Raw genomic sequence first — 27,069 nt, 5'->3', positions numbered from 1 at the left:
CTTAATCCAGAGACACTCGGGTTTTTCTGCAGTTTCATACTGGAGCTTTCAGCAGTCATACTCCTCTCTTACATACAATGCAACTCTCCCACCTTTTCTGCCCTCCCTGTCCTTCCTGATAGTTTATATCCACCCATGACAGTATCCCACCAAGTCTTTGTTATTCCAATCACATCATAGTTCCTTGACTGTGCCAGGACTTCCAATTCTCCCTGCTTGTTTCCCAGGCTTCTTGCATTTGTGTACAGGCACTTAAGATAACTCGCTGATTGTCCCGCTTTCTCAGTTTGAGACAAGAGTCCTCCCTCTTACACTCTCCTGCTCGTTCTTCCTCCTGGTATCCCGTTTCCCCACTTACCTCAGGGCTTTGGTCTCCTTCCCCTAGTGAACCTAGTTTAAAGCCTTCCTCACTAGGTTAGCCTGCTTGCGAAGACGTTCTTCCCTCTCTTCGTTAGGTAGAGCCTGTCTCTGCCTAGCACTCCTCCTTCTTGGAACACCATCCCATGGCCAAAGAATCCAAAGCCTTCTCTCCAACACCACCTGCGTAACCATTCGTTGACTTCTACAATTCAGCGGTCTCTACCCAGGCCTTTTCCCTGCAGATGGAGGATGGACAAGAACACCATTTGTGCCTCAGAATCTTTTATCCTTCTTCCTAGAGCCACGTAGTCTGCAGTGATCTGCTCAAAGTCATTCTTGGCAGTATCATCGGTGCCCACGTGGAGAAACAAGAAGGGGTAGTGATCCGAGGGTTTGATGAGTCTTGGCAGTCTCTGTCACATCGTGAAACCTAGCTCCTGGTGAGCAGCAGACTTCTTAGTTTTCATGGTCGGGCAGCAGATAAATGACTCAGTCCCCCTGAGGAGGGAGTCTCCAACCACCACCACCAACCGCCTTCTCTTGAGAGCCGTGGTCATGGAACCCCCCATCCCTAGGACAGTGCATCTCCTGCCTTCCAAATCGGTGGAGCCTCCTTCTGCTCCCTTCCCTAAGTTGTATCATCTTGTCCACTCTCCGCACACCGTGCCCTTTATACCATGCCATGGTGCTGCCACTCCGGGGGTCACTAGGGGAGCTCCCCTGTGGGTACTGCTAGAGGAAAAACTTCCGGCACCAGTGCACGTGGTGAGCGTGCATACCTATTGTGGAATGCACATGAGCAATCACTTGAAGAAGAACTACTCTGAGTACAGTCTTTCAAATAGTTTTGTATGCACCTTATAGTAATTTCATCTGGATGACATTTCTGTAATTTGCTTATGAGAATGTCATCTGAGACTGTGCCAAATGCCTTACTGAAGACATGAAATTACATCTGAAATTATAAGACTATAATAAAAGGAATCTAAAGTTCATTTTGATCAGTGATCTCTGGGAAGGCTTTAGAAACATTTGTGCAGTTATTTGTGGAAGATGTTGATGGGGAGATAAAACAACAACAAAGTTTGGAAATGAGTGATTTCACTGGGATTGTCAGAGAAGCCTGAAGGAATTCTAACTTCAATGGGATTTAGGTACCTTAGGCAGTTTTGAAAATCTCAGCTTTAATTGTTTATATATTTTGCTGTTAAATAATCACAGTATCAAAATCAAACTAAATTTACACATTCATACAATAGCCTCATCTGTTTTCTTCACGTTTATTGAACTGCTACATGGGAAATGGTTCATAACACTTGTTCCTCAGGCTCCTTCTCTACATTATGAAAAAAACTGTAGGTATGGACTTAGTATTAGTAGATGGTTTAGCAGCAGTTTTACCGTCACACTTTTTTGAATTAAACTGACACTTTTCATTCCAAGAAGACTGGTTATTCCCCCTAGGTCTATCTGTATTTTTTTGGAAATTTAAGGTGGCTTTGCAGTGTCATAATCATGAATAGCAAGCAATATTTTGTCTCCAAGCTATTGCTTGGATCTTTCTAAGATATACAATTTCCTTGACACCTTATTCTCCCTCCCCACAAAAAACTCATAGTAAAAGTTTTCAGCATATTTACCTGTCCAAAGTTTCCCAGAAACGTAGGAATACTGGTCTGTCCAAGTGCCGTTTGTGATAGCTTAATTCTAATACTGTTACATCCCATTTCTGTACATTTGGATCTAGACGCACTTCATCATACTTGAGATGGAAAGCTTTAACTACAGGACACGAGGGAGCAATAGTTAGATTACAATCATCCTAATTGGACAAAAAATTCTTCACAGTTAACGCACACTAGAAAATGTAATTAAGGGCACACATCCATGTCTACATATTGGACCCATGACCCAACTCTCTCAGTATACATCAGGGGTGGCCAACCTGAGCCTGAGAAGGAGCCAGAATTTACCAATGTACATTCCCAAAGAGCCACAGTAATAAGTCAGCAGCACCCCCATCAGCTCTCCCCTTCTCCCAGTTCCTCCCACCCACCGGCAGCCCTGCTGATCAGTGCTTCCCCCTTCCCTCCATGCACCTCCTGTTCAGCAGTTTCATGGCATGCAGGAGGCTCTGGGGGGGGAGGGGAAGGAGCAAGGGCACGGCAGGCTCAGGGAGGGGGCGGGAAGGAGTAGAGTGGGGGCAGGCCCCGTGGCAGAGCCATGGGTTGAGCAGCGAACATCCTCTGGCACACTGGAAAGTTGGCACCTGTAGCTCCAGCCCTGGAGTTGGTGCTTATACAACGAGCCGCATATTAACTTCTGAAGAGCCGCATGTGGCTCCAGAGCCACAGGTTGGCCATCCCAGCATATATCATAGCAGCAATGCTATGATTATGGGTGAAGTGGCAGTCTCTATTTTTAATGCACAGAGATTCTTGGAAAAATAGCTTGTTGAGCTGAATTCAAGTCAAATGCAATTTTCGGTGGGGTGGGGGTGGGGAGCTGACATTCTATTTAGCCATTTCTGAGTTGTCTCAAGATGAAAATCAGTAAATTTAAACCTTTTGAAGCCATCTTAATCATTTAAGGGCTGTCTATGCAGCAACCTGAGTTGCTTGAAAGTGAACGACTAGGGGGACATTTAGTTTGCATAAATTTAACTTTTTGTGCATAAACAGTCCTCTGCACAGCAAATCTATTAGCCTACATGAAAGTTATTATTTTGACTCAGTGCAAAAGCATTAATTTTCGGAACACTATAGAGGTCAATAAAATAATTTAAAGAAAGGAAAACACAGCATTGCTTTATTCAGTAGCCTGCTAGAATTACTTACAACAAGAATGCAGATCACAATTATACCAGATCCAGTAGCAGGATTCTTGTTATGTTCTGTGTTCACAATGTGGGGTTCAGAAAACATCATTTTCCTCCCAGAAGCAGAATCCTCCTCCTTTTACTCCCCTTATTACAACTGCTCTGTTTTAGTATGTACATCTGAGGTTGAGTTTTTAACTTCAAATACTACACAAATATACAGTAGGATTCCGCCTCCCACTCCAGGCTGTTGCCTTCTCTCCAGGCTTGCTTCACTTATTACTGGTGTCTACTGAGGACATAATGCAGCGTTTATCAGAGCTGAGACTCTTGGACTCATTGCAACACTTTGAAACATTGATGCACAAGTAGTGACCACCAGAGCTTTTATTCTGGACTATAGCTGCTGCCCCATCCTGTCAAAGAAGAGTACTGCTCTCACACTACTGTGGTTGTGGGTAGCCACTGATCTGAATAGTGCTACCCTGCTCAATATCAGTACTCCTGTGGATGGCTCTTGGCTCCTCGTGAACTGAGCATGCTGCTCTAGTGATTTTCAATAATGCATTCATGAGTCTCAATTCCGATACACACACTACATCTGCAAAAGAAATGAGTTAAAACTGATGAGGCTGCTTCCCACCAAGCCAAGTTTACTTTCATAATGCTAAATATACCTTGAGCTCCATAGCAAGATAATGTTCACTGTTTACATATTCATTTGTATAAATGGTACCTTATGCTGTAATATCATCAGATCTCAAATTATTTTAGGTCAGTCCCAATCAGTATTATGATAGAACTTCAAGGTAATCCTAAGGTGCTGCAGGAAGTGTTTTTAATGATTCAGTAGCTGACACTTACCTCTGAGTTGGTACTTGGCTAATGCACCAACATGACATTAAGAGACACTGTGCTATTAGAAGTGCTGTCTCTTGGGGATTAAACAACACTAAGAACTGACCACACGCGCGCACACGCACACACACACTCTATTGCAAAATAATACCACGGGATGGAGAATATATATCCATTCCATGGTATTATTTTGCAACAGTAGGGAATTTACCTCTCTCTCGGCCAAATTCCAATTTAGATATTACATCCAGTCTTTAATATTTAAAATTACCCCTACAACTTCAACTTGATAAGGTATTCTGATGCATTTCCTGTCCTAAATGGTCTGAAACTTTGCTTTGATGTTCAACAAATGCGGCATTCCAACCCAGTAGGGAATGAATTTAACTGGGGGTTAGGTGAGTGAATAGATAGACACATGGTTTTCATAAACTCCTTGCTTACTTTGATATGGCAGCAACTAAGTAACACTGTCACTTAGATATAGTATAACTATAGTCAACAAATAGAAAAAGTCAAAACTAAGGGTACGGCTACACTCAAAACTTCGAAGTGCTGCTGCGGGAGCGCTGCCACAGCAGCGGTTTGAAGTGTGAGTGTAGTCGCAGCACCAGCTGTATTCCACATCCTCATGGGGTTTAGCTTGCAGCGCTGGGAGCTGCGCTCCGGCACTGTTTACACTGACGCTTTACAGCGCTGTATCTTGCAGCGCTCAAGGGGGTGTTTTTTTCACACCCCTGAGCGAGAAAGTTGCAGCGCTGTAAAGCGCCAGTGTAGCCATGGCCTAACAGTTTAGAACCACAGTGTGCTTCCAGTTCACATTTGTTGTTTTTTCAAGAGGCTTTTACAACAGCATTTGTTTTCTTATTTGAAATTTCTACTAAAATAAAAAGGTGGTGATTCAGAAGGAGCTGAGACCATATGAACTTCGTATGCTACACTGGATCAGCGGTCCATTTAGTATACTACTCTGTTGTCAACAGTACAGAATGTTGGACTCTATAAAAAAGCATCATCCCGTGCCTCCCACCATACATTTAACTGTGTAATGTGGAACAGAGAGGGAGATTTCTCAGACATGAGAACTGATAACCTAAGTCCAGGATAATGAGGAGTATGGTGACACTTTAAAGACTAACATTTATTTGAGCATGAGCTTTTGTAGGTAAAAAAAACCACTTCATCAGATGCATGGGGTGAAAATTACAGATACAGGCATAAATATATACTGGCACATGAAGAGAAGGGAGTTACCTTACAAGCGGGGAACCAGTGTTGATAAGGCCAATTCAGTCAGGGTCGATGTGGTCCACTCCCAATAATTGATGAGGAGGTGTTAATACCAAGAGAGGGAAAATTGTTTTTGTAGTGAGCCAGCCACTCCCAGTCCCTATTGAAGCCCAAATTAATGGTGTTAAGTTTGCAAATGAATTGTAGCTCTTCAGTTTCTCTTTGAAGTCTGTTTTTGAAGTTTTTTTTGTTGAAGGATGGCTACTTTTAAATCTGTTATTGAATGTCCAGGTGTGTTCCCATTCCTGATGTCTGATTTGGGTCCATTTATCCTTTTACGTAGAGACTATCCGGTCTGGAAAATGTACATGGCAGAGGGACATGGCTGGCACATGACGGCATATATATCACATTGGTAGATGTGTAGGTGGATTAGCCCCTGATGTTGTGGCTGATGCAGCTGGGTCCTATGATGGTGTCGCTAGAGTAGATATGGGCACAGAGAAGGCAACGGAGTGCGTTACAGGGATTGGTTCCTCTCAATGTTTCTGTCGTGTGGTGTGTAGTTGTCACATTCTACAGACCACTATCCTCCAATCTCACTGAGGAGTACCAAAAGAAACTACACCATCTGCTCAAGAAACTCCTTGCTACAGCATGGGAACAAATCTATACCCCTAGAACTGTGACCAGGGATATTCTATCTGCTACCCAAGAGCCATAAACCTGGAAATCCTGGATGCCCCATCATCTCCGGCATTGACACTCTTACAGCAGGATTATCTGGCTATTTGGACTCTCTCCTCAGACCATAGGCTACCAGCACTCCAAGCCCCCTGATGAGGCCACAGCACACCTGGCTGGCTGAGTTTCGTTACTTTATCCTCACCCACAACATTTCAGATTTGGGGACAACTTATACCTTCATATCAGCGGCACTGCTATGGATACCCACATGGCCCCACAGTATGCCAACATTTTTATGGCTGACTTAAAACAACGTTTCCTCAGCTCTTGTCCCCTCTACTTATGCTACATTGATGACGACATCATCATATGGACCCATGGGAAGGAGGCCCTTGAAGAATTTCACCTGGATTTCAACAATTTCCACACCAACATCAACCTCGGCCTGCACCAGTCCACACAAGAGATCCACTTCCTGAACGCTACAGTACAAATAAGTGATGGTCACATAAACACCACCCTCTACCAGAAACCTACTGACTGCTATACTTACCTACATGCCTCCAACTTCCATCCAGGACACATCACATGATCCACTGTCTACAGCCAAGGGCTAAGATACAACCGCATTTGCTCTAATCCCTCAGAGACAAACACCTACAAGATCTCTATAAAACATTCTTAAAACTACAATACCCACCTGGGGAAGTGTGGAAACAGACTGACAGAGCGAGAGAAGTACTCAGAAGTCACCTGCTATAGAACAGGCCCAACAAGGAAAACAACAGAACACCACTGGTCATCACACACAGCCCCCAGCTAAAACCTCTCCAGTGCATCATCAATGATTTGCTATCACAGGCCTTGGGAGGCAGGCCAATCCTTGCTTACAGACAGCCCCACAACAGCAACTACACACCATACCACAGAAACACTAACCTAGGAACCAATCCCTGTAACAAACCCAGCTGTCTTTTCTGCCTGCATCTGAAGAAATGGGTTTTTTACCCATGAAAACTTATGCCCAAATAAATCTGTTAGTCTATAAGATGCCACCGGACTCATCATTGTTTTTGTGGATACAGACTAACACAGCTATCCCTCTGGTACTTAGGTCCAGGATAAAATTACAAGGTTTAACTGTAATGCTACTCGGTTCAAATCTTCAATCTCAAATGCCTAGGCTACAATACTTGCCTTAATATCCTGCAGTAGGTAGTTCCACAAACTAATTATGTGCATTGAAGCTTATTTCAGTCTATTTTATTAAGCTTACAGCCTTCTGAGTTGATTTTCATTTTTGTAGTATAGGAGAAGAAAAAGGAACATCTGACCAGACTTTTCTATGTAATTATTTTATATAACTCTAGCCAGATCTTCACTTGCAATTTTCTTGTTCAGTACACCAGCCCTTCATCTTTCCTTCCCACCCAAATCTTTAACCAGACTGGGCTAGTCATTGTCATTGCCCTCCTATATCCATGGGTCATTCTATAGCAAGATGTACCTACGTGCATGAAAAATGTAAACTTACAACACTAACATATGCACAAAATAAGGACCTCAGTTTGCCTTTTTTGTACAAAAAGTTCTCATTTCTTTATATTAGACAATTAAGAAGTTGCCTCAATAAATAAATCACCTTATGTACTAGACTGTCAAGTCAACTTCAAACCTTCTGAATGAAGGCTAAGAATGAATAAAGCTAGTTTTTTCATATCAAATGATGCCAAGTCTTTCACAATAAGCAGATAAAGAATAGATAACTGCATACCAAGACTATACATTTACAAAGAAAATCTCTGAATGTTAAACAGAACCTCTGAGTTTAGGTTAAAGATAACTGAACAAAAGTCAACTAACTAAAAAACTGGCCTTCAGATTCAACAGAAGCACATTAACATGCTATAGCAGGAAGACCTTTAAAATGGCATTTAAATAAAATATTTATGTAGATTAAAATGGCAAAATATTCAACTTTTCATTTGATATGCCCATTTATGGATGTAAAGAGTATACAAGTAAGAAAACTGTTATTTTTATATGCGTGTCAGTTCAAAAATACAGTCAAAACAGTTTCACAAGAAGGGCCAAAAGCTGTAGATTGAAAAGAAAATAATGGATAAGAAGAGTAATATTTTAAGCTCGATTTTAACCAGCATCAAGTGACTGAGACAGCAAAACTAGTTTGATGTGATCCGGGTAGAGTCTAATCCATGATTTACTAGATGCATTTAGATCTATTTGCTTAGATTTTACAGCAATCAACTTCTTATTTTCCAAAATTTTAATCTACAGTAACAAGCTTTAAATCTCTGTTAATCATCATTCTGGAAATGGGCCAGATTGCCTCTGAAAGCTTTTAGCTTCTATAAATGCTGGCAGATTACAGGTTTGATAATGGACTGGTGCAGAAGCTGCTGATCATATTTAGTTAGGCTTTTAAAGAGATTGTATAGGGGCAAAATGATAAATGGAGCCAGAGTGGCAGGTAGTACCAGCCAGCACTTGCTCTTTTGAATAGCCCAGAAAATACTAAATAGTTTGTTTGGAAGATGGAATAAAGCTCTTGTAGGAAGATCTAGAGATACTTCTTTTTTAGGAAAATATTTTTGAAATATCTAGCATGTGACACAATCTGGTGCATTTCTAAGCTTAAAAAAAAGTTTGTTTTTCAGAAGTACTTTTATGAGCCAGGGAGAAGTAATCACATTCCCCTTTCAACTTGAATACATGTATGTCCCTTAGACAGACGACATACTATATGTTGTAACTCTCACAACCCCTTCTTCGTTTGTGCCTTCAGACTAAACTCTTAAGGGTAGGGACATTTTTCTAGCATAGCTTACTGTGTTATCCCTTTTCCTCTTTCATTTTCAGTGCCTACTGTTAACTTGTCCCTTTTCTCACTTTCAGGCCTTCTTTTCTCCATACTGAGTGCCCTTTTCCATGTTCTCAGCTCTCATTCCTCTCCCTCAGTCTTGCTTCTTTTTCGCAACTAGCATCCTCTCCCTCATTTCTCTTCCACAAACTCATCACTCTCTTCTTGCCTCGACTAGGGCAGTGGTAGCAGGACCTAGGGATTTGTAACTATAGCTCAGAAAACACAGGGCAAGAGTGTGTGTGTGTTTGGGGGTGAAGAGGAAGAGGATTCTCAACCTGAAGGCTGTAGCAACACCGCCGGGTAGATATAAATCAATGATTTTTTGATTTTTGTTTAAATTATAGTAAGCTTTTCTTTTTAAAAATAAACCTGTTTAAAATATGAATTAAATACAAAGTACCTTAAGGCCTAAACTTATAATCTCTTAAAACATTTAAATAAAAAATAGATACCATATATACTCGTTCATTAGCCCGTTCATTTATAAGCCAACCCCCCAAGATCGTTGGGGTGGGCAAACGTTTGCTCCTGGCCCGTTAGGGTAAGACTCTGGTGGGCCTGGACGTTTTGTTTACCTGGAGCGTTCACAGGCACGGAGCCCCTAAGCTCCCAGTGTCCATAGTTTGCTGTTCCCAGCCAATGGGAGCTGCGGGAAATGGCGCCATTTCCTGCAGCTCCCATTAGCTGGGAATGGCAAACCGTGGCCACAGGGAGCTGAGGGGCTCCGTGCCTGTGAACGCTCCAGGTAAACAAAACAATAATGTATTAGATATTCAATTCGTTGATTCCATAGAGTTTAAAATCAACAAATTTTGGTGTATACCTGTTTATAAGCTGATGCCCACTTTTTGATGTGTCATTTTTTTTACCAAAAACATTCAGCTTATTAACAAGTATATACGGCATGCTGTTTTGTGCGTTTAATTAAATTCCAGCTACCATTCTAATGCAACTTGACACAAATTACACTGGTCTACAATTTTTGAGAAGTTGTCTGCTTCAGAGATAAAATGTGCTATTTATTATTTATTTTGATGTGCTGAATTCAAATATGACAATTAAAACGACTGATTGGCTACTGTTTTTAAGATATTTAAGTTTTTACATTTTATGTCTATGTATATTGTGTAGATAGTAGAGTTTTAATCATAAATTGTAAACCTAGGTCTTTTCATGTGTTTATGGTTGCTTTACATGATAATATTTCACCTGTCCTGTTTATGTAACCCTTTAAAAATCAGCAAAAGGGTTATATAAATAAAATTTATTATGAAACAAAAGGCAAAACACTATTATGTACATAATTTAGTCCTATTCAGTGTCTACTCGGTGCTTCTTGGCTTGTCTCTTGTATTCATTAAATAGAGCATCTCTTGTCACTGTCCAGCAATAGTCTGCAAGCATTGATGGGCTCCATTTGCCTTCACAGCGTTTCTCCATTGTTGCAATGGTGAAATCGCTAGCCGTGCTCATCGCTCACTGCTCCGCAGTTTGGTGGAAAAAAATCTAGATGAGAGTGCAAAAAATGTATCTTTAGTGACATATTGCAACCAACGCTTTTGTATGCCTGGAGGAGGTTTTCCACCAACAACCTGTAGTTGTCTGCCTTGTTGTTTCCGAGAAAATTTATTGCCACTAACTGGTAGGCTTTCCATGCCGTCTTTTCCTTGCCACGCAGTGTATGGTCAAATGCATCATCTCGAAGAAGTTCACGAATCTGAGGACCAACAAAGACACCTTCCTTTATCTTAGTTTCACTTAACCTTGGAAATTTTCCACGGAGGTACTTGAAAGCTGCTTGTGTTTTGTCAATGGCCTTGACAAAGTTCTTCATCAGACCCAGCTTGATGTGTAAGGGTGGTAACAAAATCTTCCTTGATTCAACAAGTGGTGGATGCTGAACACTTTTCCTCCCAGGCTCCAATGACTGTTGGAGTGGCCAATCTTTCTTGATGTAGTGGGAATCTCTTGCATGACTATCCCATCCGCAGAGAAAACAGCAGTACTTGGTGTATCCAGTCTGCAGACCAAGCAAGAGAGCAACAACCTTCAAATCGCCACAAAGCTGCCACTGATGTTTGTCATAGCTTATGCACCTCAAAAGTTGTTTCATGTTGTCATAGGTTTCCTTCATATGGACTGCATGACCAACTGGAATTGATGGCTAAACATTGCCATTATGCAGCAAAACAGCTTTAAGACTCGTCTTCGATGAATCAATGAACAGTTTCCACTCATTTGGATCGTGAATGATGTTGAGGGCTGCCATCACACCATCGATGTTGTTGCAGGCTACAAGATCACCTTCCATGAAGAAGAATGGGACAAGATCCTTTTGACGGTCACGGAACATGGAAACCCTAACATCACCTGCCAGGAGATTCCACTGCTGTAGTCTGGAGCCCAACAGCTCTGCCTTACTCTTGGGTAGTTCCAAATCCCTGACAAGGTCATTCAGTTCACCTTGTGTTATGAGGTGTGGTTCAGAGGAGGAGGATGGGAGAAAATGTGGGTCCTGTGACATTGATGGTTCAGGACCAGAAGTTTCATCCTCTTCCTCATCTGATTCAAGTAAGAATGATTCTGGTGCATCAGGAACCGGCAGTCCTTCTCCGTGGGGTACTGGGCATATAGCTGATGGAATGTTTGGATAATGCACAGTCCACTTTTTCTTCTTTGACACACCTTTCCCAACTGGAGGCACCATGCAGAAGTAACAATTGCTGGGATGATCTGTTGGCTCTCTCCAAATCATTGGCACTGCAAAAGGCATAGATTTCCTTTTCCTGTTCAACCACTGGCCAAGATTTGTTGCACAAGTGTTGCAGCATATGTGTGGGGCCCACCTCTTGTCCTGATCTCCAATTTTGTAGCCAAAAGAAAGGTGATAGGCTCTCTTAACCATAGTGGTTATACTGCACTTTTGTGATGCAAAAGTCACTTCACCACAAACACAGCAGAAGTTATCTGCACTGTTCACACAAGTAGGAGGCATCTCTGCTCACTTTGGCTAAACAGAAATGTGTCCCTTTGCAAAATCAAACACTGACAAATAAGACAGCACGACACTGTATGATTTCTAGAGCTGATATAGGGCAATTTGTTCAGCAGAGTGATGTAAGCTTCGTTATGATTGCATCATCCATGACTTCTAGGAATAACATGATGCAATTCATATCATGTATGACGCAATACCAGCTTCAGATTGCATCATTCATTGTTTTGCCTAAAAAGCAAGTACTGTCCAAACCCAGTCAGATTTATTCACAGATCCAGTCAAAGATGTATTTTAGTCATTTCTGGTTTAAATTGAGATCCCTTCCCTTTATAACTCACTTATCCTCCGCCATTCCCAAGTCAAGGGTCGTATATACTGACCCAGTAGCATATCTTGAAAACTAGAGCCAATCAACAATTTTAAGCATCATTTTCGTTTTCAGTGACCCAGAATTAGTAAAGTTTGACTATATTTATTTCAGAAGCATTTTGGCTGTAGAGCAGTGTTATGAGCAAAAAGTTAATTATCCCATAAATAATCAATGTATTATTGCTAACATGCTAAAAACATACAGCTAATAAGCATCTGAAAATATTAGACTATCCAATTGCTTAAATTCAAGTATACAGTTATAGTGTTCCCTCATAGGTACCAAGATGATGTACCAAATTTAGTGTAAAGGCTGTTTTTAGTTGTAAATCAATATGTTTTAACAATTATATCAGCCAATGAGAATGCACCTTTTTGTAGAAAAGCAGTGAAGTACAAATGAAAAAGCTAATTAAAACTGATTTAAATTGAGGTTTTTCCACTGGAGATTTAAATCAATCCACTTGCAACAGCAGCACATGAAATGGGAGTACAGTTCAGAAGCGGTAAAGGCCTGGAGTTTCCTTAGATGTCGCTCCACATGTTGCAGTCAGAAGAGTAAGCATCAGTTTGTGCTTGCCCATCTAAGCAAACAGCACTGGCCTCAAGGCACACTAGGCAAATTCCTGGCTGCACAGGAATCTAAATCCAGGGCCTGCATGTCATTATCAAATATCAGCACACTAACTGCCTTTCATCTAGCTTGTACCTGAGAAGTAGCTTTACCTACGTCAGAGCTTAAAGTTTTAGGAAGACATCTTATTTTATACATATGCCATGCATAGCAAAATACAAACTGATGTAACCCATTCATGACAAGAGAGAGGGGAGCTGATTGCAACCCTGTAATACTCTACATTTTAGGGTGTTTGTGAGAACGGAGAAAATGCAAACTTGTGCACTTGCTAGTTCAGAAACAACTGGTGAGTACTGTGAACTTCATGAAGCAGCAAGATTTCTGGGAGTTGCTGGGTTGGGGTGGAGGGATATAGTTGTTGGGCTGTCTTGGAGTAAATGAAGAGAGAAGTTATCTGATGGTCCCTGCCTGGCTGAAGGATAGAGGAGGAGCAGTTCTGTAACAGCAGACCACCTTCTCAAGGAAGATTCAGAGCTCAGACTTAGTTAACATATATTATCAGTGTTTCTGGGGGTAAAGGGAAATCAGAGCTGTTTGAGGCATTAAAGGGTCTCCCAGAAGTCAAACAGAAGCCAACTGCTCTGTAGCAACAGCCCCCTCATCTTCAAGAAATCTACCTCGCTGAAAAACTTGTTTTCTTGAAGGTGTGTGGAAGAAGCCAAGGTGCTAGTTCATTTCCTGGAGGAGAGGGAGCTGTAGAGAGCAAGAATCATACTTGCCAACAGTGCCAAGACACTAGCTCCATACCACAACCAAATCCGATAACGGTCCCAGCCAAACCTGGACTATTGGTGAGTATGCATTGATGATAAAAACATGTAAGAGCATTTATCTGTAAGTAGAAGCTTACTTTTTGCAAAAATATCAACAGGCGATCCATCAGGCAATAGCCATGGCCAGCCTTTGAACTGCCAAGCAGGACCCTGCACAAACACTGCAACTACACGATCCCTACAATTGAAAGAGAAGGAGACACACACATTAAAGGACTTGAGCTTTTAGCCACTGTAAATCCCTAAAAGGAAAAAAAATCTCTATTATTCGTATGACATAGGTTGTTGTCAATACTACTGTGAGGACAGCATCGTACATTAGCATTTTCTCTTTATAATTTCACCATTATAGCACATTAATGACTGCCGTGCTTCCAATACAGCTGCTTTTTCCACGTATATGTCTCTTCAGCATTAACACTATTTTTGCATGTAATATTTCTGGACTTATGTCTGATTTTTGTTGTATATAGCTCAGTTTCAAACTTTGTATTTATCAGAAAATAAATGCTGTTCATTTCTTGAGATTACTGTTTAGGATTTTTTTTTAAATGCTTTGGAATTTAAAAGATAATCCCCTATGAATTGTACTGTAAACTAAATGGGATGTAGAAATTTAAAAATGCACATACTTTAAACTTTTAATACAAAAAGTTCATTGCAACAGGATAGACAGCTGCAACAATTTAACCTACATTTTCAAAGTGTACTTTTTATAAATATACATAACTACCACCTGTAGTCTAAGAAAAATCTATTCACTGTTAATACAGAAGATAAAATTCACAAATAGCAAGTTCTTTGAGACAGGCATTGTCTCTGCTATACATTTGTACAGCAATAGGGCTGAGGTTTCTAAGCACTACCACATTACAAATAAATAATCCCATAATCTAATTCCTAAATTTACATTATTGTAAGGATTTCAAAACCCCAATGAAGAAAAATAATCAGGTCTCTGAAATGATAAAAACACACAGCTATACACTTAAAAACATTTCTCACATTAGCTGTTACGAAGTTGTTGAAACAATAAAACTAACATTAATTCCCTATCACTGATTCCACTCTGGGAAATCAATCACAAAGATAGGTTTACCTTTGTCAGAAATGTTTACAGTCTACTGAAGATGCAAACTGCCTTTTGGTACCTCGGCAGCTATTATTGTTTTCTGTTTGCCTGCTGCTCCCAACACAGAGAATGCCTAATTATCTGGAGAATTAGATCTTATTTCCTTTTAACATCCTGCTTTGAATGTTACAGACTACTAGGTCTTGTACATGCCTTAAGTATTCTTAAACTGGGAGGATAAAGAAAGAATACTGGTTATTTGATTAGTCAATATTAATGGGTTGTCTTTTTACAAACCCTCCTGGAGTGTAAAAGTTCTGACATATACTGTTCATCTTTTTACAGGCCCTCACAAATGGGCCTGCTGGTTAAACAAACAAACCTATGACACATTTGCAAAAAGATGCCCCGTGACTGCATCTCCCCCTTCACAGAGCTCCATCTTGAAGTGTATGTCAGTGTCTCTGACCATTATGCACGTTAGCTTAAAGCTGATGCAATTTATTTCCAGCTTCTTTTTTTTAAATTTACAGTCAGAAATATAAGGCCCCAACATTTTCCCTTCCAAATAAAATTCAGAAAGATTGGCTTTAGACAAGGATTTTTCTTTCAGAGAAGCAACATGTTTGAGTGAATGAAGTAATATAGTAGCTCTAATCCTGAACAATTTAAGTGTTACTTGCATACTCCTGGAGGGTTTTGAACAAAAAAAACCATGGGATAAGGCAGGAATATTGTTTGTATCATTGAAAGATTACAGTTTGTTCTTTAAAAAAAGTCTCCTTTAAAAAACACAACCTGAAAGGAACAAGTTGCTATATAATTGCTGTAATTGCTATCCAGCCATTTCCACACATATTTGTTAATGTTTTATGCACCAATTAGCTTGGAGTTATTTTAGTAGCTTATTTCAAGATCTGTGTTCTTGTTCTGAAAAAAAGAACTAAATGTGTAAAGAAATAATTCAGAATAGCAGCTCTGCTTTACCAATCTTGTGGCATAAGTTTCAGAGGCTGGTCTACCACTCGATAAGGTACAGTAACGCTGACTGTTGTGCCCCCAGGCTGCATCTGGTCCTTCCTTCTCTGTATTAAAGTTTCATTTTCTCGCTGACAGCCCTGTTTTTTCTTTTCATCTGATGGCACAAACCTAGGGAACAAAGAGGCATTTAGCAGACCCATGTTATTTGTTTGCTATAGTCAACAAGAGAAGTAAGTAAACCATAACCTCTTCTGATAATGCAAGTAATCTGACAAGATCACAGTAGAAGTTTAACAGGGTTAAAAACTATTCTTTAACTCTATGCTTTGTCTCTGAAATGCCTCTGTACAGAACTGTAGAATATCAGGTGTCAAGGTTCCTTCCCCACGCTGAACTCTAGGGTACAGATGTAGAGGTCTGCATGAGAACCTCTAAGCTTAATTACCAGCTTAGATCTGGTTTTACTGCCACCACCCAAATCCTTTAAGATTTGGAAACTCTGTCTATCTCCCTCCTAGTAGCCTTGAGAGACTTCTCCACCAAGTTCCTGGTGAACTCAGATCCAAACCCCTGGATCTTAAAACAAGGAGAAATTAACCATTCCCCGTCCTCCTCCCCCACACACCACTTCCTGGTGAGTGCAGATCCAACTCCCTTGGATCTTAAAACAAGGAACAATCAATCAGGTTCTTAAAAAGAAGGCTTTTAATTAAAGAAAGAAAGGTAAAAATCATCTCTGTACAATCAGGATGGAAAATAACTTTACAGGGTAATCAGATTCATAGAGCCCAGAGGAATCCCCTCTAGCCTTTGGTTCAAAGTTACAGCAACAGAGGTAAATCCTCTTAGCAAAAAGGAACATTTACAAGTTGAGAAAACAAAGATAAGACTAACATGCCTTGCCTGGCTGTTACTTACAAGTTTGAAATATGAGAGACTGGTTCAGAAAGATTTGGAGAGCATGGATTGATGTCTGGTCCCCCTTAGTCCCAAGAGCGAACAACCCCAAAACAAAGAGCACACAAACAAAAGCCTTCCCCCCACCAAGTTTTGAAAGTCTCTTGTCCCCTTACTGGTCCTTTGGGTCAGGTGTCAGCCAGGTTACTTGAGCTTCTTAACCCTTTACAGGTAAAAGGATTTTGGTGTCTCTGGCCAGGAGGGATTTTATAGTATTGTACACAGGAGGGCTGTTCCCTTCCCTTTACAGTGATGACATCAGGGTTGGAAGGGACCTCAGGAGGTCATCGAGTCCAACTCCCTGCTCAAAGGAGGACCAATCCCCAACAGATTTTTGTACCAGATCCCCAAACGGCCCCCTCAAGGATTGAATTCACAACCCTGGGTTTAGCAGGTCAATGCTCAAACCACTGCAGAAGGGCATGCTAAGAAAGCTTGATCATTAACTAAATCTCTAATTTTACACTAATTTTCTCAGAACATAGGTGATTTAAGTATTTCCAGTAGCAAAAAAAATCAAAGTATTAATATATGGAGCTTTTGCACTACATATTTATAGATTTACGTATTTAGATAGTTTATGTCATTAAAAAAAAGTTTCAGATCTTTGTCCCAGACATGCAAGAACACAGATACGATGCAAGCAATGTGGTTTAATTAGGCCACAACTTTATTAACGTAACTCATATGGGAAATATCCAGCAATAACTTATTCAATGCAGGTCATCTCTACATCCTTAATCATTTCCCCCTGTTTAAGAACTCTGATCTGCCCCTGATCCAGTACTGGTCCCAGACAGTCTTTGGGATTCTACCATCCTCCCCTTGCGTGAGGGTTAAGGTTTCGGGGGAAAGGGTTGTCTCCCATGCTGTACCAGACAGTAGGAGACTCAACCTCATTTCCCAGCATTCTATGAAAGATGTGAATTTACGCTTCCAAAACTCTTGAAGACTAAGGCATTTATCCAAAATTCCTTTGACAATCTATTGCATTAATGATTGAATCCTCTACTTTTGAGCTATTATACACAGACAGAAAACGGATTATACAAATCTTAGACAATAGTAACATAGACCTTTGATGTAACACTATCTTGTAAATATATATTGTGAATTCAAACCATGAAGCCATTATGCTCACCTATCAATACATACTGTAGCACGAAGGGTTCTAACCTACCTAAATACCGACCATTTCACTGGAATAAATACCAACACCATAAAGATCAAATTCAAATCAGATAGAATTTCTTTCCTTCCACTACTTTTAATTCAGTGCTTGCTGGCAGGTTGTGGCCTTCCATGACCAATGACAGTATAACTAAAGAAACCCAGTAGTCATTGCAATCCTCGACTCCTGAATGTAACAGCAGTCACTGTCTTTGTATTCATGTCAGGATTTTTATGTTTTTGAAAACAGCATTCTTCATACTACAGTTAAATTGCATCTTAAACATAAAGGGCTATTTAAACAATTGTGACCACTCATGGGTCACCCAATGAGACCAATCATGAGTTCTTACTTCCTGAAGTACAGACGGTTATAAGCAGTTTGACAAAAGGGAGCAGAGTTGATTTCTGAAAATCGAAGTGCGAGTTGTTGTCACTCCTCTGGGGCCTGCCTACTTACCTACATGTGATGCACTGGATGGGAAGTCAGAAAGCCATGGCAACAATAGGGGGACACCAGCAGTTAACCCACGAAAACAAATTAAATAATGTCATGAAGCTCATTGGTGCACATTTTATAGCTTTTGGCTACAAGGACTTGATTCTATCCATGAAAATTATGTCTTAGCACAAACCAAAACATGTGGGTTTTTATCATAATGCTGAAGTTAAAGATTTTTTTTTAATTTTTCATCTAGTTAGATGGTGAGAACTGATAAGACAGAGATGAATTATTTAACTCAGCACAACAATTCTGGATTTCTGAATGTTTAGTCTGAGGTCTTGGGGTTCCCCCCCACAAATCATGCTCAATTATGCATGAAAAACTAAGACGATATGATTCTCATGTCTTAGATAATCTCTTAAGGACAAAATAAATCTTCCTAGCCCCAGTCCTAAAAATGCTCCATACATTTGAAGAGGTCTCTTTATCTTGCTGTAAACAAAATGCATGGAGCAGTTTGAAGAACTGTGGTCTTAGATCCCAAAAACATATACATAAATTTATATAGTAGTTATATATAAGTGCTTTTAATCAGTAGACCCCAACATGCTTTACAAAGGAGGCATTACTGTCCCATCTGCAGATGGGGAAACTGAGGCACAGAGGTGAAGTCAGGAGTCCAGTTATCCAGAGGCCAGTGCAAAGTTGAGGATAGAACTCAGGTCTCCTAGTCCCAGTGCAGAGTTCTAACTACCAGAAAACAATGCATCTCCAAAATAAAATTATTTTACACTAGTAATTAGAGTTGGGGAAAAAATTCAGTTTAAATTTCTGTCTCCAAAAAATGCATATTTGAGAGGACCAAAATATTTAGTGAATTTGTGTCAATTTTGGCAAATTGTTTCAAAGAATTTTTTTCATGTCAACATGAACCATTTCAAGATTTTCAAAATGAAACTTTCAAATTTTTTAACTAGATTCACAAGGAAACTTAGGCCCCATTCACAAAGCCCTGAAGGAGGAAGAGATGGTGGTGGTGTCCCCTTAGACCGCATAGTCCAGGCAGCACTCACCAGTGCTGGGGGATGAGAGACACCAAGATTTGAATCCCCACTCTAAGGCAGAAACTTGAACCCACTGCACCCCAGGTGAGCAGGATGGATAAAAACTGATGATATTACAAACAGAACGCTGGATTATTTTTTTTAATTTAACCCTATTTAATCTTAAATCTATGTTAAGGCCTACGTGTATTAAAATAATTTAAATCAAAAACAAAATAAATATTAAAACATGTTTGCTGTTAAGTTTCAAAGAAGGGGAAGTCTCTGAATGGGTGAAAGCTAAGCATCTGGAATCAGAGTTTGTTGAAATGTTAAACCAGCTTTTGACAGTAACAGCCTCTTCTACAGCTGCAGAGAGAATATCTTCTTTTCAATTTATTCAACTAACTAGTTCAGTTCAGTGACTAGTACATTCAAAGTTAAGAAACCAGTTGGGACTTGACAAAACAGGAAAGCTTACCTTCTTCCAATCTACGAATAAAAAGTAGGTGTGAGAGGGTGAAATCTCCTAGCTCTAAAATCTTGAAGGACATAGTGACCAGAAACAATCAGTTCAAATCACTAATTACAAATAATACTTTCCTGGCTTAATAAATCAGTTGTTTTTAAATGCAAACATGTTTTGATAAAAAAAAAAAAATTTCTTAGCATGTAAAGTAGTTTTATTTAATACAAGTCTAAAATGCTGTTTTTGTGCATTTTAATGGAATTTGGATTTCTTTAGACCTTGAAACAAAATTAGAAGTAAAAAATTCATCTGGTCTAGTAAATAAAAAATGCATTCATTGCTCACCATCTTTTAACATAATAAAAAATTAAGTATCTGAATAAATCTAAGTTAAGCTATATAACTGCATAAAAGAGTATAGACATAGTGCAGCCTCCTAGTTAGCAAAAAGCAGCATCAAATTTAGTATGCAGGCTATATTTAGTTGCAAATGAACATATTGTAATGGTTATCAACTAATGAAAAATCAATTTCTTTAGGAAAATAAATAAAAAGTACAAATGCAAAACAAGATTAAAATGAATTTAAATCAAGGTTTCCACCTTGACTATTTAAACCACAATTAAAATCAGTGATTTAAACTGCCTTGACCGTCAGGTGTATGCTCCAACCACAAGGTCAACCTCTCCTGTTGGAGTTGTCCTACTTTGTATAAAAATTTAAATATTCATTGGGTAAGAAAGAGAAAGGATGACTCTCTAAATTGTGGTTAGTGCACCCAGGTTCCAGTTCTCACTCCAGTTAATATTTACTGCCCTCACAGCCCTTCTCGATTTTGTGAATGATGCCTAAGGATATGTCCAACACTGCAAGTAGACACCCGCAACTGGCCCATGCCAGCTGACTTGGACTCTCAGGGCATTGGCTAAGGGACTGTTCATCTGCAGGGTAGACGCTTGGGCTGGAAATCTTGCCTTGTTAATCTAGCCTTGTTTACAAGTTCCCTTTGTTTTTATTAAAAAATGGTGAAACCTCCCCAAATCAAAAACTTAAATCCTTTCAGATTTGCTAAAAGTTGCAAAAATTTTTGGTTTCATGTTGACCCTATTCCTCCCAGACCACCAGATCTGAAAAATCAGTAATTCATATACCTTTAACAGCAATTATGGTTGATGCTGGATTCTTAATACCATGGCTAGAGAAACATTTATTTTTTGTGTAATTACAAATAGCTAAAAAAAAGAAAATCAGAATGTGTTCCACTTTTAATGCCAAGATAAATCAGAAGTTCTGATGCCAAATTTTAGAACATATTATCTTGTACATAATTAGGAAGATATATAGTTATCAGAAATAAAGTAACATTTAAAAATGGGCTGCACTCTTATTGTTTCATGATAACAGAAGAACGTTACATTAGTTTTTCAATTTTTTTCTCCTGCTTAATTTACACATTTGAAAAATCAGATCCTGCTTAGCTTGGAAGACACTAACTGTAAATGACTGGAAAACTAGCCAAAAGAGTCAAGATAATGAAAGCTGAAAAACTAAGATGAGAAAAGGATTTTAGTCAGACTGATTATAAACTCTAGCTTTTGTAAACACCTATTTATCTTACTAGTGATCTTCAATGACTAATTAACAGTTTGGAAAAGGAACTTTGTTTCAGATTCATCACCACCATCTCTTTAATTAGGAAGCGAGAATTAATAATATATACGGTATATCAGAGACCCATAATGAATCTTCAAGCAAAATTAGGAAAGATCAGACTTGACTTTTCTGATGTTTCAAGGAAAAAGTGAAAAAAATCTACCTCATAGCCTTTCAGGACTTCTTTAATACATTTTAAGACTGCAGAAAAAGGGCACAATCCCAATTTTTAAAATGTACTTTGCAGGTCATCTTTAACAGTACTTAATTGTACTGGGATAGTAAAAAGTTGGAAATGACTGAGAATTGGGAAATAAAATTAACTAGAACTACAGTTAAGTTGATAAAAGTGTGATTCATGAGGGACAAGACAAATTAGAATTTAGTTTTTCTTGTCTAATGCATGTAACAACATAGAACACTCGAACCAGAAATGGCTATGCATAAGGTATCCTGGAAAAGACTTGGTAAAGCAAAGAATAGATAGATTTAAAGAAAGATACTGATTTTTATAAATATCATTTATACTCCTCAAAATAGTATAAAATATTTTAAGACATACACATTCTTCTGATATAGGCTCTGAAATAATTAAACAATGTGAAAGGGCAATACATTAAAATATATTTTACTCGATACATCTTATAAGGAAGATGGACAACACCACAGCTCTTTATGGAGCAACTCATGGCAACCATCAAATGCTAGAAATGCATTAATATGCCTCTGATGCTGCCACTAAGACATCGCCACCAGAATCAGTTCTGTTTCAGAACAAGAACTACAATTTGATTTAACAGTTATTCTGGAGAATGCTAATCAAGTACCATATATACTCGTTCTTTAGCTCGTTCGTTTATAAGCCGACCCCCCCAAGATGGTTAGGTAAAAATAGCAAAAAAACCTGTATGACCCTTTCATAAACCAACCCTATATTTCAGGGATTGGCAAACTTTAGCTCCTGCCCTGTTAGGGTAAGCCTCCAGTGGGCCTAGACATTTTGTTCACTTGGAGTGTTCACAAGTGTGGAACCCCTTGGCTCCCATTGGCTGGGAATGGTGAACCCTGGCCAAAGAGAGCTGAGGGGCTCCATGCCTGCAGACACTCCAGGTAAGCAAAATAACAATGTATTAGATATTTAATTCAATGATTCCATAAAGTTTAAAATCATCACATTTTGGTGTAGACCCCATTTATAAGCCTACCCCTGCTCTTTAATGTGTCACTTTTTGACCAAAAATATTCAGCTTATGAACGAGTATATATGGTAGAGATCAATCAACACCACAGCCTCAAAGAAAGTGACTGGATTTGAAAATTCCAAGGTGGGAAAGAACAGGACCAAGTGGATTCCACACTGTAGGTTACAATATTTAAAAGTCTTTTGGGCTAAATCAACCACAACTATGAGAGAATATAGCAACTCTATGTAGACTTCCTCATAAACTAAGGATATTAATCTTCTACTATTCACTGGATATTACTTGAAGTCTACACCTGCCGTTCCTTCACCAAATTAATGTGAAGCCCACAGGAAATGTTAACACTGAATTAAGATCTCATCACAAGTCATATTTGGACCTCTATGGCAGCCATTGTGTGTTGATCTGCTGATGCAATCTGTCCATAAAATCAGTGGATCTGGGCACTGGGAAATCCTCTGATGACAACAGTCACAGCAGCTCTAAACACTTGGCACACAGTTCCTGGCCACCGGTGTAAAGAGATGACTGAGAGGCCCCCACATTCAGGGTTGTGGGAGCCAGGTGCAAATTAGGAGCATCTTTTTTCAGCAAGCACTAGCCTGTTCAGTCCCTGGTAGCCCTGGACTTAAAGCCAACACTGTCTTCCCTACACCCTCAGGCCAGTGTCAATCACATCTCTGCACATCATAGGATTTGGTCCCAATATTCCAAATTGTTCCATAAAAATAAGCCATTAACCATAATACATCTTTCAAACTATAGTTGGGCCCAAGTGATTGGTCAATTCACCAGTCAACCATTGCTGAAATTGTCAAATACCACCAAAAGTGGTCAAATATTTTGAAATACTAATTTGTTAGAAGTGTAACAAAAGACAGTAAGACTATGGCCTCAACTAGGATTAGTATTTATACCTAATTAAAAAAAACCACAAACAAAAACACACCTTACTTAACTGAGTTTTTTCAACTCAGAAAAATGTGGAACAATGAAATGAAGTTCTAAAAAATAAAAAATTCTTAGTATTGTTAGGTTAGCATTTAAATGTGAACACCATTCAGGACTGAACTGATACAAAAAAAGCAAAATATAATAAAACAGAAAAACATAGCAACTATAAAAGAAAAAAATATTTGAATTTGTGCTCAGTAGGCAGCAGGCCAATTCAAGCTTCTTACTTTTCATTATTATTTGTTACCATCCTCAACTGCTTCATCTATATCATTGCTATCAAATTTAATCAGTATCTCCTTCTTCCTGCTCATCTAATGAAGTCAAAATGTTGATGTTGTAAAACACAAGTTTGCATGGTGAAATAGTGATGGATTCCCAACGGGAATCTTATCACTAACCGTTTTTAAAACAATCTATGGAACAAAGCCAAACTTTGCAACACTGAACTTGAAAGTAAAACTAACTTAGTGGATTTTCATTGCACAGAGAAATCCAAGCGGAAAGCAAACAGTGCATATATAGTAAAATTGTCTCATTTTAAATTAATTAACAGCATAGGACTTTCTGAATGCAAGATACCTTTAGTTTAAGGGTTCAGCTACACCATATAGTCACACAATATGGTTCCATGTGGTAATGAAATGGGGTATTATATTGAAAATGCTATGTTAGAAGAATTTTATGGTGGCCAACTCAAGCACTCAAAATTTACAAAAGGACAGTGAAACCTTAATTCAGCCTCCTTGAGAGAATGCATATAGCAGTTTTGCCCATCATCGTGTAGGAAGCCCAGTATTGCAAACCCTAAGGATGCCGAAATCTTGAATGATGCTGTCCAAAATCTTAATTTGTCTTAAAACTCATGAGTTTTAAAAAAAATAGTAAATGTTGGGTTCATTTAATCTTTGATTTGTTAGCCTTTATAGTTCACCTTCTCAAAATTCTTTCCCTAATCACGAGGGTCAGGAACTTTTTTTTTTTAATTAAACAAAATCTGAGATTCTCACATAACATGACTGCAGGAATTGATACTAGGAAACATTGCCAAATATTGTGAAACTTGATGTCTCAAGAGTTGGCAACACTCAACGTTTGTGGCCGCCCCAGAGACAGAATCTAGCTTTCCTGGGTATTCGTCCAGCCCTTTAAATGCAGAACAAGATTATTTTCTTGGTATACTCTGCCTCATATACTATCCAGCCTGTGCACTGATGGAGGCAGGATTCCTGCAGATCAAATATGTGATCAAATTAAAGTAATTACAGACTGTATACAGAAATTTATATCTGATTGCAGTAACCAGATTCTCATATGGATGGTAATCCAAAGGTCACATTTGCAAATTCAGTTTAGAAGTATTACAGACAGCCACACTTACACTTTAAATGTATTGTATGGTAAACTGAAATCCATTTAGAAGACAAACATTGTCTCTCTCTCACACTCTGTTGCTGTACTGTACGACAGTGATCACAGTTGTTAAATTACTACAAGTTAAAGATCTGTGACAGACCCAACGTGTGGTTGAAGCACCATTCTTAATTCTACATTTTAGGCTAAACATTTCTGTGTTTAACAACTCACTTCAATATTATTTTATTGACAGCTCCGCCACAGTTGACAGTTAGCTGGAGGCTGTGCTATATAATTAATGCATAATTGAAAGCCTCCTCAATGGCTTTAACCCTTAGCTTACATTAGCTTCAATTCAATTTTGCTTTAATATATAAAACTGAGTCGTCTCCAATTCATTCCTTCAAGAAACCCACAATGTTGCCTTAATATTCTGAGCTACAAGAGAAGAGAAGTTAATGGACAAGAGATACTATACAAAGAACAGAAGAAAAGATAACAATCAAAAAAGCATGCAGGAAAAATTTAGATCAGACACATAAAAGCAGTAGATGAATAATTGATATCCTGCAGAATGTTTCATACAAACACTGTTGAATTCCAAGCTTTTATAGCAATGCAACCACCGTTTTCAAAATCTGATAAAAAAGCAAAATAAAATGTGTCAAGTGCATGTTAATTAACTTGACACATTAGTTTTCAGTAACCTTTACCCAGGCTTTCCAGGAAAGTAGCACAAAACATGTTTCCAGTTATATTTTGAAACAGTGACAAAAGTTAGTCAGTCCAAGAATCTACAGCTTTAAATTCCTTAAACGTTCATAGCTACGTAAGATATGTGCTACGTCAATGTGGTCCATGCAGAAAGCTGGAACTCTTATACAGATGCCAACTTGAAATCTAATTTTTTAAAAATTAGTTACAGATACTATACCTTCCCCAGAACCCCCCCCCCCCCCCCCGCACATTTTTGAGACTTTAAAAATCTCATTTCCCTCAGCTCTTACTGTCTGAAATACATTTCAGGCAAAAGAGGTAAATAACCACAGGGGAAAATCAGTTACACTGAGTATATATGAAGTGTTCTCAGATGCACAAAATAAACAACTAAAACATACAGAAAAGTGTTGTTTTTTTTTTCATCTCTGTTACTAACAGCTAAAATGTTGGACTGGAAGTGAGTAATACATTTTCAAAGTGAAGTGTGATGTTTAAGCTGACAACCACTTTAAAACACTAAGGGTTGGGAAGTAGCATATACCTGCAGCCCCGCGCTTGGGACAATGTTGGAATTATTAATATTTGAAATTATTAATATGGAAACCAAACACTAATTTAACCATAAATTCCTTTATTAAATCTAAAGGATTTATATAATTGCTTTAAACATGCCTGAAGAGCCTAAATAATAAGCAATTTACTACACTCAAACAGTAACAAAAAACATTTATAAGCATCTGATGAAGATACTTGCAAATTTAAACCCAGGATGCTTAGACTCTCAGTGGTCGGCTCCAACGTGATCAGGAAGGTATAAGCAGTTTACCCTTTAAGAATTTCCTTTTTACATCCTTCAACAAAGAGATGGCATTGCCAATTACTGACTTCAGCTAAAAATCAATTTGAGACAGTTCACCTTTATTTCCAGTCTTAATCCAGGTACGATTTACAACCTCCTATCTTGCCCCGGCCTCCTCCCCTCCTCCTTGCTGACCAGCAGTTTGTCTTTTGCACCTGGGTTCACACAAGCCATACGTTTTGATGCAATAATGGTATGTGTGGTGGGAAAGGCCATGTTGGCTCATTTTAAGACTGATCTCTTTTGTCTTATTCAAAACCATCAGCAGTCACCCCTATTGGTCAGAGGCCTTCTTTTTAGAAGTGTCCCCTTATGAGTTATTCTTTGAACCAGACATATTTCCTACTTCACTCCTTCTGGCCTTTTAATTCACCATTTTCAAGGCCTTCCTTCTATTTGCAAGTCAGGGCCTTTCTTTACAACACATATATTTCCTTAAGATAACCTTAATTCTTTAACTTTCTATGTGTGTTACAGAGAGCATGGTGAGGGACCACTTTATATAAGATGCAAGCGGCACTGTGCTTTAGGATAGTTTAATGCTTCCAGAACTAAACTGTAGGCTTGGCTTGTG

General features: G+C 39.0%; 1 protein-coding gene across 3 annotated transcripts in view; it reads right to left on the bottom strand.

Moving 5' to 3' along the window:
• CDC73 (cell division cycle 73) overlaps nucleotides 1-27,069 on the bottom strand; it is a 182,637-nt gene that overhangs the window by 8,907 nt on the left and 146,661 nt on the right. For all 3 annotated transcript variants that reach the window (XR_004001500.1, XM_030571549.1, XM_030571550.1), the window contains exons 14-16: nucleotides 15,674-15,835; nucleotides 13,692-13,792; nucleotides 2,001-2,142 (exon numbers count right to left, since the gene is read on the bottom strand). Coding sequence is in view for 2 of the 3 variants with exons in the window: in XM_030571549.1 (XP_030427409.1) it covers nucleotides 2,001-2,142; nucleotides 13,692-13,792; nucleotides 15,674-15,835 (405 nt within the window). In the remaining variant the exon portion in view is untranslated. The remainder of the gene's footprint in view (nucleotides 1-2,000; nucleotides 2,143-13,691; nucleotides 13,793-15,673; nucleotides 15,836-27,069) is intronic.

The sequence above is a fragment of the Gopherus evgoodei genome, chromosome 8, assembly GCF_007399415.2.
Source record: "Gopherus evgoodei ecotype Sinaloan lineage chromosome 8, rGopEvg1_v1.p, whole genome shotgun sequence".
In the NCBI taxonomy this organism is placed as follows: Eukaryota; Metazoa; Chordata; order Testudines; family Testudinidae; genus Gopherus; species Gopherus evgoodei.
The sequence above is the reverse complement of the archived record's forward strand: the minus strand, read 5'-3'. Positions and strand labels throughout refer to the sequence as shown.